Source organism: Apodemus sylvaticus, chromosome 7 (genome assembly GCF_947179515.1).
Source record: "Apodemus sylvaticus chromosome 7, mApoSyl1.1, whole genome shotgun sequence".
Taxonomy (NCBI): Eukaryota; Metazoa; Chordata; class Mammalia; order Rodentia; family Muridae; genus Apodemus; species Apodemus sylvaticus.
In genome coordinates this window covers 78,427,678-78,443,077 of record NC_067478.1, presented here as the reverse complement: position 1 = coordinate 78,443,077, position 15,400 = coordinate 78,427,678, and the positions used below count along the sequence as shown (strand labels likewise).

The 15,400-nt window shown below is 46.0% G+C and overlaps 2 protein-coding genes across 3 annotated transcripts; both read right to left on the bottom strand.

Annotated features, from left to right (window-relative positions):
- Positions 1-2,090: 2,090 nt before the first annotated feature.
- Positions 2,091-8,689, bottom strand: C7H11orf52 (chromosome 7 C11orf52 homolog). Its single transcript, XM_052188377.1, has 4 exons — positions 8,609-8,689; positions 4,267-4,304; positions 3,282-3,343; positions 2,091-2,733 (listed from the first exon to the last, which is right to left on the bottom strand). Exons 1-4 carry the CDS (start codon positions 8,680-8,682, stop codon positions 2,485-2,487), a joined length of 423 nt encoding a protein of 140 aa, XP_052044337.1. The 5' UTR covers positions 8,683-8,689; the 3' UTR covers positions 2,091-2,484.
- A 5,306-nt stretch (positions 8,690-13,995) lies between these two features.
- Hspb2 (heat shock protein family B (small) member 2) lies at positions 13,996-15,381 on the bottom strand. 2 transcript variants are annotated; one of them, XM_052188376.1, is made up of 2 exons: positions 15,078-15,381; positions 13,996-14,374 (listed from the first exon to the last, which is right to left on the bottom strand). In XM_052188376.1, exons 1-2 carry the CDS (start codon positions 15,169-15,171, stop codon positions 14,202-14,204), a joined length of 267 nt encoding a protein of 88 aa, XP_052044336.1. In that variant the 5' UTR covers positions 15,172-15,381; the 3' UTR covers positions 13,996-14,201. The 2 variants fall into 2 exon arrangements, with proteins under 2 accessions (XP_052044336.1, XP_052044335.1); XM_052188375.1 differs by having other exon boundaries at positions 13,996-14,656; positions 15,078-15,376.
- Positions 15,382-15,400: the final 19 nt, after the last annotated feature.

Here is a 15,400-nt window from a genome sequence, read left to right as displayed (position 1 = left end):
AAGAGCAGTCAGTGCTCTTACCTGCTGAGCCGTCTTACCAGCCCACTTACTTTTATTTTTATCCTCAGGAACTTTTTTTTAAAGTCTTTCTTTTTAAATATTTATTTATGATATGAAAGTTCACCGTAGCTGTCTTCAGACACACCAGAAGAGCGTGTCAGATCTCATTACAGATGGTTGTGAGCCACCATGTGATTGTTGGGAATTGAACTCAGGACCTCTGGAAGAGCAGCCAGTGCTCTTAACCACTGAGCCATCTCTCCAGCCCCATCCTCAGGAACTTTTAACCCCTGCAGGAAGCATATACACTGAAACAGGGTGTGAGAGGTTGAGAAAGGGTCCCATGTAACCTAGGCTGCCCACCCATTTTCTCTGTAATAGACAATGGCTGAACTCATGATCACCCTGTCTCCACATTCTAAGTGCGAGATCACAGATACACATGCCACACACACATGGCTCTGCACTTAAAATTCTACAGCAGAATTTGTCTACAGACTTTTATGTTAACACAGTGTGGCCTACAACATTTTATTTGACCTTTATAATTAAGAACCCTTGAAAAGGGTTATTTTGTTTACCTCCTAACTAACACAAAGAAAATAAACCATGGAGGTGCGCTACCAATTTGCAGCTAGGGTAGTTTTCCACCCCCCCTCTTCTAAACCCACTTGCACTAACTGGGTCGGTGTCAGACAAAAAGGCTAGCAGTTGCTGTAAAGGTGGTGGAGGTGGTGATGGTGGCGGCGGAGGCAGCAGCAGTGGCGACCACTACAACGACGACTACTACTGAATTTTATGTGATACTACAACCGTTGTACATTTGCATTGGTTCTCTATAAGGTTGATAATAGCAAACTAATGTGGTGTGTGTGTGTGTGTGTGTGTACGCGCGCGTGTTGCAATTCCCTTTCAGTATCCATCTTAAAGAAATCACCCTCTTATCGAATCAACAGGTATATTTGGGGAGAATGGTACGACGGGCTAAGAAAGGGGAATGAGTTACAACTCATCTCTAAGCTCTAAAGTCTGAAACAGGAACTGCACACTAAGACTCTACAGAGTTCAAGAGCTCAGACCGAAAATTTCTGCGTTTTTTTCCCTTCACATCCTTGTTTCTGCTGCATGTCCCTACTGCCGATCTGGAAGCTCAACAGGTGGTAACGATATTTCTCAGCTACTCAGCATTTTTTGGCACCTACCTCATAAATTATCTGTCCGTTTGGTTCAGCATCTTCCTGGCTAGCCGGCACTTTTACCGAGCTGCGCGTTCCTGCTGCCATGGTGACACGGAGGCTTGCGTCGGGCCTGCCTTCCCTGGACAAGAGCCAGCCCTAGCAAGCCTTGGCTCCGCTCCTGTCTTCCAGGCCCCGCCTCCAGCCGACCAAGAACCCGCCCCTGCCACTCTGGACCCGCCTTCCAGCATCCGGACCAGAACCTCCTCCCAGCCTCCTGCCCGGCATCTCCTTATTCCCACCCCGCTCACTTAGTCCCGCCTACTGCCCGTTTTCAACCAATGGGAGCTTGCCGTCTGTTCACAACCCCCCCCCTACCCCAACCGCTGATCAGAAGAATCCTTCCATAGTGTGGACTGGGACACCTTATAAAACTCAGCCCCAGTAACAATCAATCACCAGCCTGTTCTACATACTATTTATTAATTGATTCTAAAGGTTCTTCGGCCCTGCCAGGAGAGTTTCTCCAGGATGTCGTCTCCAGGCTGTTGGTGTCAACACTTTGAAGTCTTTGCGGCTCAATGGCTCAGTGGCTCAATGGTTGGAGTCCCATCTCTGTGATAAGGCCTGGCGCCTCTACCTAGCTATTAGGCTCATTGCCCACAGTAGTCCCGGGGCTGTGTGCAAAGGCTCAGAAAATTTCCCCAGAGCGTTTCTCTTCGGCTTTGGGGTATAGCTGTATAAACGGGATATAATTAGCTAGCAGTGTGGCCACATCTGTAACCCCAGCACTGGTAATAAGAGGCTGGGATAGATCGTGATTTCAAGGCCATCTTCAGTGATGTAGCAAGTTCCAGGCCAGCCTGGACTACGTGAGATCCTACTTCTCAGAAAAAAAAAAAAACAAAACAAAACAAAAAAAACAACAACAACAACAACCAAGACAAAAAATCAAAACAACAACAAAAAACAAAAAGCCCAAACAAAATCAAATATTAAATAACTCCTATCAGAAACAGCCAAAGTGCATAGAAGGTTCTTGCTGCATTCGAGAATCCAAATAACGTTAGGGGTCAAAGGACAACCGTTTTGCACATAAATATTTTTTAGAACTCAGTCCATCCATAGTTAGCCTTACCACAACAGTGGCAAACTAAAAGATTCATAGTGGAGATGGGGGGGGGCCATAATCCCAGATGCTCTGGTTGTCCTTTAAGATTAAAACATGGCCAACGTCCTTGCTCTCAAGAACAGTAGCTTATCCCCACAGGATGGTAAAATCGTAGAAATCGGAACTTCTCCCAAGGGCTCACACCAGGGTTCCGTTGTTGCTGTCGTACTGAGGTGTGGCCTGGGGAAATCGAAGGGTGGCGTACTCTGTAGCGGATTCTGAATGCTGGCACTTCACCTTCTTGAGAGAGTATGGCCGCATTTGCCTGAGCACATGAATGTCCGCATAATGCAAGTCATTCTCCTCCGATGCGGAGTCTGAACTTTTCTTTTGAGATGCAGGAGGGTGTAACACTTGCTCATACGTTGGTGCTGTCGTTTCATAGTCCTGGCAGAAATCAACAGAATTAAGGGAGGTTCCTGTGCAGGACCAGTTAGACTGGGGTTGGGGGGGGTCCCCTTACTGTGTTCCTTTGGGAAGCCAGGTGACAAACACATGAGTTTCTCTCTCTCTCTCTCTCTCTCTCTCTCTCTCTCTCTCTCTCTCTCTCTCTGTGTGTGTGTGTGTGTTGTGTACCCTGGAAGAGGGTCCCTACATTCCATCTTGTTAGAGGCAGGTTCTTCCTTGTTTGCCGCTGCACAAACCAGGCCAGTAGGCTGGAAACTGTCCTGAGACTTCCGGCTCTGTTTCCCATCTCCCAGGAGGGATGTGCTGGGATTATGGAAGCTTCTGTTACTGCCTCCAGCTTTTATGTGGGATCTGGAGATCTGAACTCAGATAGTCAAGCTTGCAAGTAAGAACTTTACCTTCTGAACCATCTCCCCAGCCTGACACAAGCAATTTCTACAGGGGATTGAGATGAATCTGTCTCAGGGAAAAAAGGCTGAGCGCTGGGAACTGCCACCCGAGTGGGCCTGAGAGGGGACAGGGCCTACCATTTCCTTTGTGCCATTCTGCCATAGCTGTTGCTGCTTCAATGTGGGTCTTGCTTGGCTCCCTGTGGGGAAAGAAAGCCAGCTTTAAACTCAATCTCTCTTCCCCACCCCCCACCTCTACTGAGACTGCCTCTCTTCAAATGTCTATTCATCTATTGGCGTGGGAGTCTAGGCGACCTCCCTGGCCGAGCTCCTGCTTGTCTCCTATCTACTAACCCACCCACTCCAAACTCCTGAGGATATCCAATCTGACCCACACCTATCTTCCATCCTCCTTGCTGATCAGCCCTCATAGTTCCATGACTATGCAATGACAGCTCATCCCGTGCTAGGCTCTGGGCCGTGCTCCGGGCGATAAGGATGAGTAAGCTATTTCCTCTGCCTTGGGAAATCTACCGTGTACCTGGGAAGTCATATGAGGCTACAGAATACTACAAAAATGTAGTGTGTGCTGGGCTATACCAGTGGACCGCTTTCAACCAAGCCATTTCTCTCCCAAGTGTTTGCATGAGATAACTCCTCTGGCCCTGCTGGCACCCTTTTGTGTTGACCTAGGAATTGAGTTAATCCCATGGCTTCCGGGTTTTGTTTTGTTTTTCTGTATTCTGTTGTAGTACCAGCAGATATTATGATTATGTATTTACATGTATCTGCCTCTCACCGTTGATTTTCTGCTCTTCCAGAGCTCTTGGAACCCTTCTCTGGGCCTCTCTTCCTCACTGGGAACCTACAGAGCAGCTCGCATACAAGTGCTCAATTGTAAGTTGTAAGTAGATAAAAGCAGAGCAACCAACTTTGTCTCTTGAAGTAATGGGAAAGGTAAGGCCGACAGGTTAGGAGCTAGCCTCAGACTCAGTAAACTAAAGACTCTTTTTGTCATATCGCCTCCCCTTTGTCTTGTCCAAGGTTATGTCTTTTCTGTCTTCTCCAAGGTTTTACTCTCTTCTCTGATTTCCCTTGCTCTTTATACCCTCTCCCCTCTTACCTGTTTTGTTTTTCTTCTGGAAAGTCGACGGGCAGCTCCTGTGGAAAGAAACAGATCACCCGTGTGCAGGAAGAGCTCTGTACATTGTCCCTGTCACATTTGTTCTGTGATCTTCACATTTTTGGATGACATCCCCCCCCCCACCACCACCACCCCAAAGATTCACTCTGTGCCAGAGTCAGCCTGGACATACTTGCCAAGGATATACAATGCCTCTCCTAGATGGATGACTCTGGAAAGTGCAGCGGCAAAACTGAGATAACCAAACCCAAAATACTGGTTTAGGCAACCAGGCACTGCATGCCTATGTTACTGGCTTGAAGTCTATTCTGGGATTGTCTATCAAGCTAATCCCAGTAGAGACTGAGGGAAATCTGCCAAATTATGGAATATATTCCTGGATCCAGAGGCTGTGTCTTCATTGCTATTTTTTTAAGGTGTGTGGGGTGTGGGTTGTCTTTGGAAACATGAGACTTCCATTCTGGGAGTCATAGAAGCTGTCACAACCAGGGCTACCTAGTCGAGGCCCTTCGGAGCTCTGTTCCAGTAAGTGTCTCCCCTTCCTACTTCCCTGTCCTTGTTTTTAGTTAACAGACAAAGTGAGAGATGCTTAACCTTTAATGCCCTTTGGAGCACCATGTCTACAGAACTGGGAACACTAGCTTTGGGGAGTGACTCAGCAACCTTGCTCCTGGGGTCCCTAGCAGAGCCTACATGTCTACATGACTGATACACTTGTCTGAGGAAACAGGGTGAATACTTTCAAATTTTCTTTAGATGCCTATTCTTGCCAGTATATTTCCAAATCTGACAAGAGTCCCATCTGTCTGATTTTGACTCTCCTCAGGAAGTTTCCTTCTCATGGAAATTAAAGAGAGAGGAAGAGAGAGATAAGCAGACGTCTAAATCATGACGACTGTACTACCACAGGGTGGGGGAATCAGGATTTTTCCACACTGTTTGATAAAGAGCCCTGTTTTGGAGTGATTTTCAGTTTTGAGGTGACTTGCTGAGGACTAGGGAGTTGGTCTAGCTAAACACTAAAGGTGGAGTGGCAGAAAGAAGGCTTCTGCCAGTCTCCCAGATTCTTCCTCTGCTCCTTCAGCTCTCGTTTGGGTCAGAGTCGGGTCATTGGAACCAATGCCTTGCCCCCTGTCACTTTCCTGTTTTCCTGCTTGTTTGTGCTGAAGTGGACAGAGAGAACATTAATGGGAGAATACAGGACCAGAGTCATCCAGTTTTAGTGAGTAGAGCTTATTTCTGAGTTGGATATTTCATAGAACCTGGACACAACCTGATAGCTCTAGGTGACAGAATTAGTTTGAGATTAGACTTAAAGCATCTAAATGGGCCATCTTCCACAGTGGTCATAAGACTAAAACTGGAAACAATCCTTTAAGGATGCAATTGGCAATAAGGATAACTTCCCTTAAACATAAATGCATCTACTGTCTAGAGTAGCAGTCTTGTATCCCAGTACATGACCGTACAGATATGGTGTCTTATTGCAGCATCATACTTCAAAATAGGAAACACCCTAAATGATCAATATTGATGAATGACTAAGTAAATGGTAGACATTGACAGTGGTAAGCCAGGTAGCCACTTTGAAAAGGATGCTGGGAGAACACCTAATAGCATGGTAAATTTTCACTTCATTTTTAAATAAGCTAATAAAAAGACATGGATTAAAAACTGTGCATGTTTCAAAATAGCATGAAGGCTGGCTCAGTGGTTACGAATACATACTGTTCTTGCAGAGGACCCAAGTTCAGTGTCCAGCACCCATGTCTGGTGCTTCACAACCCCCTGTAACTACAGATCCTGGGCATCCAATGCCTTCCCTCACCCTCCAGACACACACTTAAAACCAAAACTTTAAAGGACAACATGGAGACACATGAAAATGTTCTTGACTTCCCTATGATCTCTCTTTTTAAAAAAAAAAACTTATTTATCTATCTAATAAGCACTGGTGTTTTACCTGTACGTATGTCTATATGAGAATGCTGGTCCCCCGGAACTGGAGAAGGGACAGAGAATAGTGAGCTGCCATGTGGGTGCTGGGAATTGAACCAGGATCCTCTAGAAAAGCAGCCAGTGCTCTGAATTGCTGAGCCATCTCTCCAGCTCCTTAGGATCTTTTTTTATTTTATACTTGCTTATTTTCTAAATTTTCTGCAGTAAATGCTTACTACTTCTATATCAAAAATGGCAATAATAAATATTCTATAAGAGAGATTATCAACTTTCATATCATGTTGAACTCTGGGTTTTTAATATGATAATAAGAAACAAAAAAGTTGCCCGATTCCACTTGTATTTTAAGGTACAAACCAAATTTTGGTTAGAATGTTTAGCACAGTGTTGTTAGAATGGGCTCTGGAATTAGAATGACTATTTTTTTTTTTTTTTTTTTTTTTTTTTTGGGATTTGGTTTTTTTGAGACAGGGTTTCTCTGTATAGCCCTGGCTGCCCTAGAGCTCACTCTGTAGACCAGGCTGGCCTCGAACTCAGAAATCCACCTGCCTCTGCCTCCCAGAGTGCTGGGATTACAGGCATGCACCACCACCGCCCGGCAGAATGACTATGTTTAACGGAGAGACTTCCTACAGGTTTTTAACCTTTCTGAGCTTCCTCTACGTTCTTAGTAATAAAATGAAAATTGTTAATAGAATCTAAACATCATGGAATTGTTATTAAGGATTAAATAAAATAGTGTAAGATATTAAGCATGACCCATAACGTATATTATGAACATCAGCAAAAGGCAGAGACACAAGACTTGCCTGCAATCCCAGCACTTGGGAGGCAGGGGCATAGGGATTGCCACAAGTTCAAAGCCAACTTGGTCTGTGTAGTGAGTTACAGACCAATCAGGGCTACAGATCAAAATCCCCCTCTAAAATTAAGGAAATCAGGGCTGGGTGTAATGGTACAGGCCTTTAATCCCAGCACTGGTGAGGCAGAGTCAGGCAGACTCTTGCGAGTTCAAGGTCAGCTTTGTCTACATAAAGAGTTCCAGGATGACATAGAGAGAACCTGTCTCAAAAATCAAACAAAAAAGTAAAATATACACATATAGGCAGGGTCCTATTTATTTGTCTATTTTGGGTTTTTGTTTTGTTTTGTTTTGTTTTTTGAGACAGGATCTCACTCTGTAACCTTGGCTATCCTGGAATGGCTTGTCTGTGCCTTTCAATAGTTGGGTCAAAGGCATTCACCACCATGTTTAGCCAAATTTCCTTTTATTCCTGACTTCTGAGTCTGTCACTTCCTGGTACCTAGCACATGCTCCGTTAATATTTGCTTAATAACCATCTAGATTAAAAAAACTAGCAGGCACAGGACTGGAGTCCAGTCTTGTTTTCAAATTTTAGGTGCTTTCCAGTATATCTCACTTTTCTCTCTACATACAATGTTTACTTGTACATAAGTAGTCTTTGAACTCTGCCCCAGACATGGAATCAGTAGCTAAGAGACAGCTGACAAGATTAAGCCATATTTGGGAGTTTGTAGTGGTGGTGAACACCCTGAGGGGAAAGTTACAAAAAACACAAGTGAGCTATTATTCTGTGGGTTTTGTTGTTGTTGCTGCTGTTGTTTTTATTTTTTTTTTTTTATTTTTTGTTTTTACTAGCTTTTGCTCTCAAAACCAACCTATGAGGCAAATAATAGGGACTGTATATTTTTTAAAGGCAAGGACCCCGAGAAATGACCGGACTGACTGAAACCACACGGCAAATAGCTTGAAAGTTATATTCACATTTCCAATAGATACCCTTCCTTCCCACTTCTGCAGTTTCAAACAAACATTTGTCCAAATCCGGTTGCTCAATCCATGGTCACATCTCTGATTACCTAGTGAGGAAAGTATGGGCCCTGAAGTCTAGCCTCCGCACTTGGAATCCTGTTTTACCTGTTAAGTTACTAGCCACATGACAGACACTAACCTCTCTGAGCCTCCGCTCCTTAACCCGCCAAGATGGGAGCAACAGCAAGACCACTCACTCACATGAGAGCTGGGACAATTAACTTAGAGCTTAGAAAGAGACTGCACCTAAAGAGCACTCGAATGCTCCCGTTATTTTGTTCTAAGGAAGAATGAAAAGGAAAGCATCAGAAGGAAAGGAGAGAGGAGAGAAACAAGACTGGTCCACCAGTGCAGCCAACCTCTGGCCACTCTCCAGCTTGCTGTGTTTTCTAAGCGTCCTAAGGTACCGCTCTGTGTACGACCCCAGACGTGGCAAGTGGCGGAAGGCACGGTCTCCAGGCTGTCTGATTCTCAGGGTTTCAGATTCACCACCGGAGGTGGTCCCCTCCACCTTTCGGCCCTACTCACCAGCTTCCCCCACAGCACAGCCGGTTTCCCATGGCGGATGTGTCTCCCAGGGAGCCCAGCTGGTTTTCAGACATAAAAAAGTTTGCGCATTTCCTGGTTCCCGGCTGAGCGAACCGCAGCAGCTCCCAGGGAGTCTGTCAGTGTCAGATTTCAACCTAGTAGGTTGGACCTTGGAAGCCACCTGGTGGAATGATTCCCAAGTGATTGTTCCCAGCCAAAGGGCAGAAAGACACACTGGCTCCAGGTGAGACTTATCTCACCTTTGGGATTTGAAGCTTCTTTTGAAGATGCTGCAAGCTTCAGTTTATAAAGAAACCTGAGATACAAAAGGACCTCTGAGTTTCCATAGGAAACATGCCTCACTGTATCGTGCGGCCTTTGAAATATCCCCTTCGTAAGGGAGTCAAGGTTCGTCCCTTACGTTTGTCCCACCATACTCAGGTTTGAGTTTCACTGTCAAGATAATTGGTACTAGTTTCATATGTTCTCAATGTGGATTTGAATCCTAGAGGCTTTTGGAACCTGAAATGTAGGGAAACGTAATGCTCTCTTATTCTTGCTACTAGAATGAATATGTGAGGAAGAGGCGTAGATTCTGAATGAATGTATTACCTAATCCTCTTTCTGGTATAAACCAGATGGCTGAGTGATTCGCATGGAGCACTCAATGTCCTCTCCCCAGTTCGGGACTACAAAATCTCCACTGACCCCTGCTTGTAGCTTCTGCTTCCAGTGACCCAAAATTGGACTCATTCCTCACTGGCCAGCAGCTACGAGGCAGCTGAATGAATTCCCCTTAGAAAATATGGTTCCAGGTTGGGTGTATGGGGTATACCTTTAGTCCTGGCACTTGGGAGGCAGAGGGATGAGGATCTCTAAGTTCAGCCTGGGCTACAAGAGCAAGTTTCAGGACAGCCAGGAATTCATAGAATTCATAGAGGGACCTTGTCTTAAATAAACAGAAACCGAACCAAACAAGAAAGAAGAAATGTTGAACTTAATTTTTTTTCCATTAGTACAGGGGTAACACACTGTATTAAATATGTAAGGTCTTATCTACGTGGGTTTGATTACAAAAACTAATAAAGTATTCTCTAAATAAAAGAAAGAAAGAAAGAGAAAAAAGATTATGGCTCCAAGAAAATCTTTGAAACCTACAATTCCGATCTTCAGTATTTTCTTGGCATGTTGAGTATCGTCCTGGAATACTCCTAATCAGCCCGGAACTCCACAGAGTACGCTGGATTCCGAACTCCTCCCCATCTTGGGAAAATGGGCATGGGAGTGACCGCTTCATAGGGCTGTGATAACTGAAGGAGATATGTGAAGGAGTAAAAATGAAGGGGAGTCGAGTCAGTGAGGGAGTCAGTGAACACGGACATGGTATAGAATAGAGTTTATTCAGCAGAATAGGGGATGGGAGTTAGTGGTAGAGAGGGAGAGAGGGAGAGAGAGAGGAGAGAGAAAGAGAGAGAGAGAGAGAGAGAGTGTGGAGGCGGCCGGCCATGACCACGTGGAGAGGGGGGAAGAGCCCCAGGGGCAGAGAGGTAAGCGTGTGGGAGAGCGGTGAGCAAAGAGGGAGAGGAGGAGCAAGTAGCCCTTCTTATAGTGGGCCAGATCTCTGGGGCGGGGCATACCTGGCTATTGCCAGGTAGGTGTGGGGTGGAGCTTACACAAAGCCCCAACAATATGTGTAGACAAAGTTTTAGTCCAGGCCTGACACATGGAAAGCCCTCAGTAAGTCTTAGCCACTGTTACTCTGATTAATTCTTGTTCTCAGACAGTTATCAGAAGGCTAAGCATTGTATTTTACTATCTCACGTTGTTCCAATCCTGCAGACCATTCTGTATCCTACTAGTAACTATGCTCTTTTCATCCTGTGACCTGCTTCCCCTCCCCATCTCAAAAGCCAGCAATAATTTCCTGTCATTTACAGGATAGAATTCTCAAGGCCCCTCATAATCTGCTTCACTTCCAGCCACCTCTTTGGCAATTTAAAGGACTTAATCTAGATTTTTAGAGGGCCAGAAACTTCACAGAAAAGACAAAAAGCACCCAGTACACCTTAAAACACATGAATCCAAGTGTGGAGGGATAACAAAGGCTGGAGAGGATTCTATAGAAATCCGACCTGGTCAGTCCATACCTGGAATTCTTTTGAGGCTCCTCATTGACGTTCAGGTTCTAGTGTCAGTCTGTTACAAAAGAGAGTTGTGTGTGGAAGAGGGGGCACAGAAAGTGCCCCAAGAGATGGCTGAATGGACAAGTCAGAGCTTTACCGAGGAGGGAAGTCTTAGACAATTAACCAGCCCTAGTTGTGCCAGCCTGTAGAAAGCCCAGTGTGACTGAAATCCCGAATGAATGTGTCCTTTGATATGGGCTCAGCCTTTTAAATATGGATGTTTATGAGTGATCAATCAGTGTGTACAAAGACTTGGGCTTCCTCCTCACCAGTGTTCAAAGCCCAACACAGAACCTCCCACCAAGACCAACCCCTGTGCTGTATCTAACAAACATGCTGATGTGCTGGAGAGATGGCTCAGCAATTAAGAGCACTGACTGTTGCTCTTCCAGAGGTCCTGAGTTCAATTCCCACGTGGTGGCTCACAACCATCTGTAATGGGATCTGGCGCCCTCTTCTGGTGTGTCTGAAGACAGCTACAGTGTACTCACATACATAAAATAAATAAATAAATCTTAAAAACAAAAACAAAAACATGCTGAGGTGTTGGAGAACCTGATCCCAGATTCAATATATGTTTGTCTGTGCATCTGTCTTTCTTCATTTCCTTAACACTCCTAGCTCAGTTCTAGCTAGGATGCTGTGCCTGTAATCTCAGGTACTCTGGCGTCTGAGGCAGAAGGATAGGCCAGTCTGGGCTACATAGTGAATTCAAACCCACCCTTAGTTGGTGAAGCTTAGTTGGATTCTAGCCTAAAATAAATGGTAAGAACTAGTCAGTGGTAGAATACTTGCCTAGCATGAACAAGGTCCTAAGTTTAATCTCTTGTCATATGTGTGTGTGCCCATGTGCATGTGTGTGCATGTCCAAAAGGAAAATGGAGTGGACTGTTTATGATGTTTGAAGTCTCTGCAATTCAAAAAGTCACAGAAGTTGATTAATACGTTAAAAAAGAATTTTGATGTTTTGGTGGAGCGGAGGTTTGACTTAAATCAGCGCTTTCAAATGTAGCCTTGCTTGTTTTTTTTTTTTTTTTGTTTGCTTGTTTTTGATTTAGACAAAGCTCAGGGCTGAGTGCTAGGTAGAGTGTGGGCTTAATATATGTGAGGCATGGCTTCCCCCAAACAAGCAGACCGATTAAGCTCAATTCTGAAGGAAATTAGGAAGCTCTTCAGTTTGAAATCTGAATGGAAATTTGAAAATCCTTATTTTATTATTATTTTCTTAGCTAGGGTCTCATGCAGTCTAGACAGGCCTTAAACTCATGGTGTGGTTGAGGATGACTTTGAACTCATCTCCCTGCCCCCACCTCTCAAGCTCTGGCACTGGGCCACTACACCTAATTTCATTCATTCATTTATTTTTACTTAAAACCTTTGTATGTATTTATAAAAGGTGGCTATTTTTGTAGTGTCACAGTTGTAGAACTGAGGAAGTAACAACCCTCCTTTTCCTTAAGCATTTTTTAAACTTTCTGCATGAAGATAAATGTTTTTTTTTAATATCATTGCTAATAATACAAGTCAGAAGAAATCTTTCCCCAAAAGGTTAAAGAGTAAATATCTTAAATTTTACAGGTCATGCCACATATTCTTTCTTTTATAATATTTAAGAAGGTAACACATACACACACACAGGCACATGCACTCACACACACACACACACACACACACAGGCACATGCACTCACACTCACACACACACACACACACAGGCACACGCACTCACACACACACAGGCACATGAACTCACACACAGCCAAGCTTGGTCTGTAAGTGGTAGTTTTCAGATCACAGCTCTAAAGCATGTGCTATGTCCTGTCAGAGACACTTTCTTCAGACTCCTGCTCACCCAGATGTCAGGATCACCGAGGGCAGCTAATCAAAGGCACTTTGATTAGTTTCTTATGAGTTACACTTACAATGCTTGTCTCCCACACTTGATTACTTGATCTGTGTGTTGCTGGGTAAATATTTACTGAACTGCCACATGAAGAGGAGAATGTGGCTGAGCTGTTTCTCTGAGGTGTACGTTCACTTCACCGCTCCTCTGTGGCTCTCACTGAGCTGCGTGCCTGTCAGGCAAGCACTCTACCGCTCCAGGTCTTGCTTTTGTTTTGAAAAGAAAGTGACTTTAAAGTCAATAATCAAATTATTTGAAGAAGAGCTCTTACCTCAGGGGTCCACACATCCCTGAGAGGGATATAAATGGACCTCAAAAACTTGGTTGGCAAATTTGCATGTGTGTCTTTTTCTGGCAAGAGGACTGATAGCTTTTGTTGGGTTTCAAATAATTTTTTTAACCCCCCCCCCCCCAAAGCTAAGTAACTACATTAATGAAGGAATTTCAAATATCTACCTTAATATGGAATGTATATTTGTTCATATTCATATTCATCATAGACATCTACGAATGACTAAGAGGAAACCGTTTGGTCACCACTCAGATCATACACATGTATGATGCTCTCTTGATTGTAAAGAGTGTGGCTACATCCTACCCCCACCAGCTGACGTTTCTGAACACACCTTACTCCCAGCACTAAAATCACCTCAGCCTCTCCTGACCACGGCCACTACAATATGGCAGTAGAAAGTGCATTGCATCTTAGATTAGGGATAGTGCCCTAGGGTTCCTCTCAGTGGGTTATTACAACATCAGACACAATTGCTTTCTTGAATGGCTCTTCCCTGTACTCAGATAGGAAGGTTGTAGGTTCAGTGATACGGTGGATTGACGTGTCTGTGTGCCCATGTATGGGCACTCCTTCCCTCTCTCAGAGGCCTTTCCACGCATGCCCCATTTATGTGAGGGGCAAAACACTCACTCCAGAGCTTCAGGCAACTCTCTCCAGCCAAAAAAAAAACCCAAAACAGTTTTCCTAACCCCTACCCAAAAAGGATCAGACAGCCTGGAGACCCTTGTTTTTGTGTCTCTAATCGCCAGCTCAGACAGTGCCCTCTGGGCTGTTTGGATGGCCTATCCCTAGCCCTCCCAGGATCACTCTCTCTTTTGTTGCATTGTGAGAAAATTATGGCTAGGAATTTGATCTGGAGCCAGTGTCCGCTTCCGGGTGTGATCTCAGCATCCAAGTGTGAGCTCAGGATGCTGAGACGATGGGCATATTTCACAGTGGAAAGAGCTGCCTATGACCTTCTGCCCACCGGTCCGCCATTCCAGGCCGCAGAACAGAAGCAGCACAAGCAAGGTCCCCAGGTTTTGGTTTATTCATCCCCACCCAGAATTAAATCAAAGGCTATGATATATCAAGGGACCAAACCATACGCTGTGGACCATGCACCTATCCCATCTCCCAGGGATGCCGCTCCTTCTGGGGTGTGGTAGATTTATGGAACCACCACGGGAGGTAGACAGGGGATTCACTGGGTGCTGGGGTCTATCGCTGGCAGTCAGGGCTCAACTCTGGCTACCTCTTCCTCTTCCTCCGGGTCAGGAGGCGCAGGAAGCAGGGAGATGTAGACCTCATTGACTTCTGTGTCCAAATGCCGGCCACCTCGCGGCGCCTCCAAGTTAAGGATGCCATCATGGGAGAGAGCAGCTCGGACCCGCCAGGGGTCCACATCTGCAGGCAGGACATAGGTGCGACAGAACTCTCGGGACACGAAGCCGTGGCGATCCAGACGCTGGGGGTGTCGGGCAGACACCTCCAGCAGGTTATCCACAGTCCTCACCGTCACCTCATCTGGGGTAAAGTGGCTCACATCCAGAAACGCCTGGAACTTGCCTTCACTGAGCCTGAGCTCTGAGGCCCCTGCCCTGGCGCCCTCCCCAGCTCTGGAGGCCCGAGGGCGAACATAGTAGCCGTGGTAGAGAGTAGGGGTCAGGATCTCTTCTGGCAGGAGCCCTGGGGGACAGAGAGAGAAAGAGAAAGCAAGAGGCAGGATGAGGGAGGATGGCGCGGGCACAGGGCTGAAAGGTGATATCTGGAGACACAGCCCAGAAGAGCAGGTGGGAGACTGCAGCAGAGGGGCTGGGAAAAGAACGGAACTGCAGTGGAGGAAGCAAGCTGGAAATGGGAGGACAGAAGCGAAACCAGAAGTTACTCTAAAGAGTGCAAGGCCCGGATACCTAGAGCCCTGCCGGTTTAAAGTTTGTCCTGAAGTCTGTAGCAAGACCAGAGAGAGTCCAACTTGAGGGGGGAGCCAGGAGTAGGAGATAGTTCACCTCAGGAGTTCACTTAAGCCCCAGGTAGAGTGGAGGCCAGTGAAGCTGGGCGGTGAGCCCAGAATTTCAGGAGGTGGGGATGGCAAGCATCTGAGCCATACCTTCTCCGAAGCGCTGCTCGCCCAGGCGGCTGGGGTTGGCAAATTCGTACTCGGCAGTGGCTGGGTGGGCGTGTGGCACTGTGCGACCCGACATGACTTGCTGTTGCGACTAGTAGCCCCGATCCCAAGTGCAGCCCCAAACGAGATGAAGGCGACCCCTCCAGCTTCAGGGAGAGCCAGGCCTCAGTCAGAGTGGGGGCGGGGTCTACACCACCCAAAATAGTGCAGAGCCTCTGGGGGTGGGGGAGGGCTGAGAGCCTGTCTAGAGTGCAGCTATGAGGGTGTGATCAGCACAGCCTGGACCCCCTAAGTCCCCTCCTCTG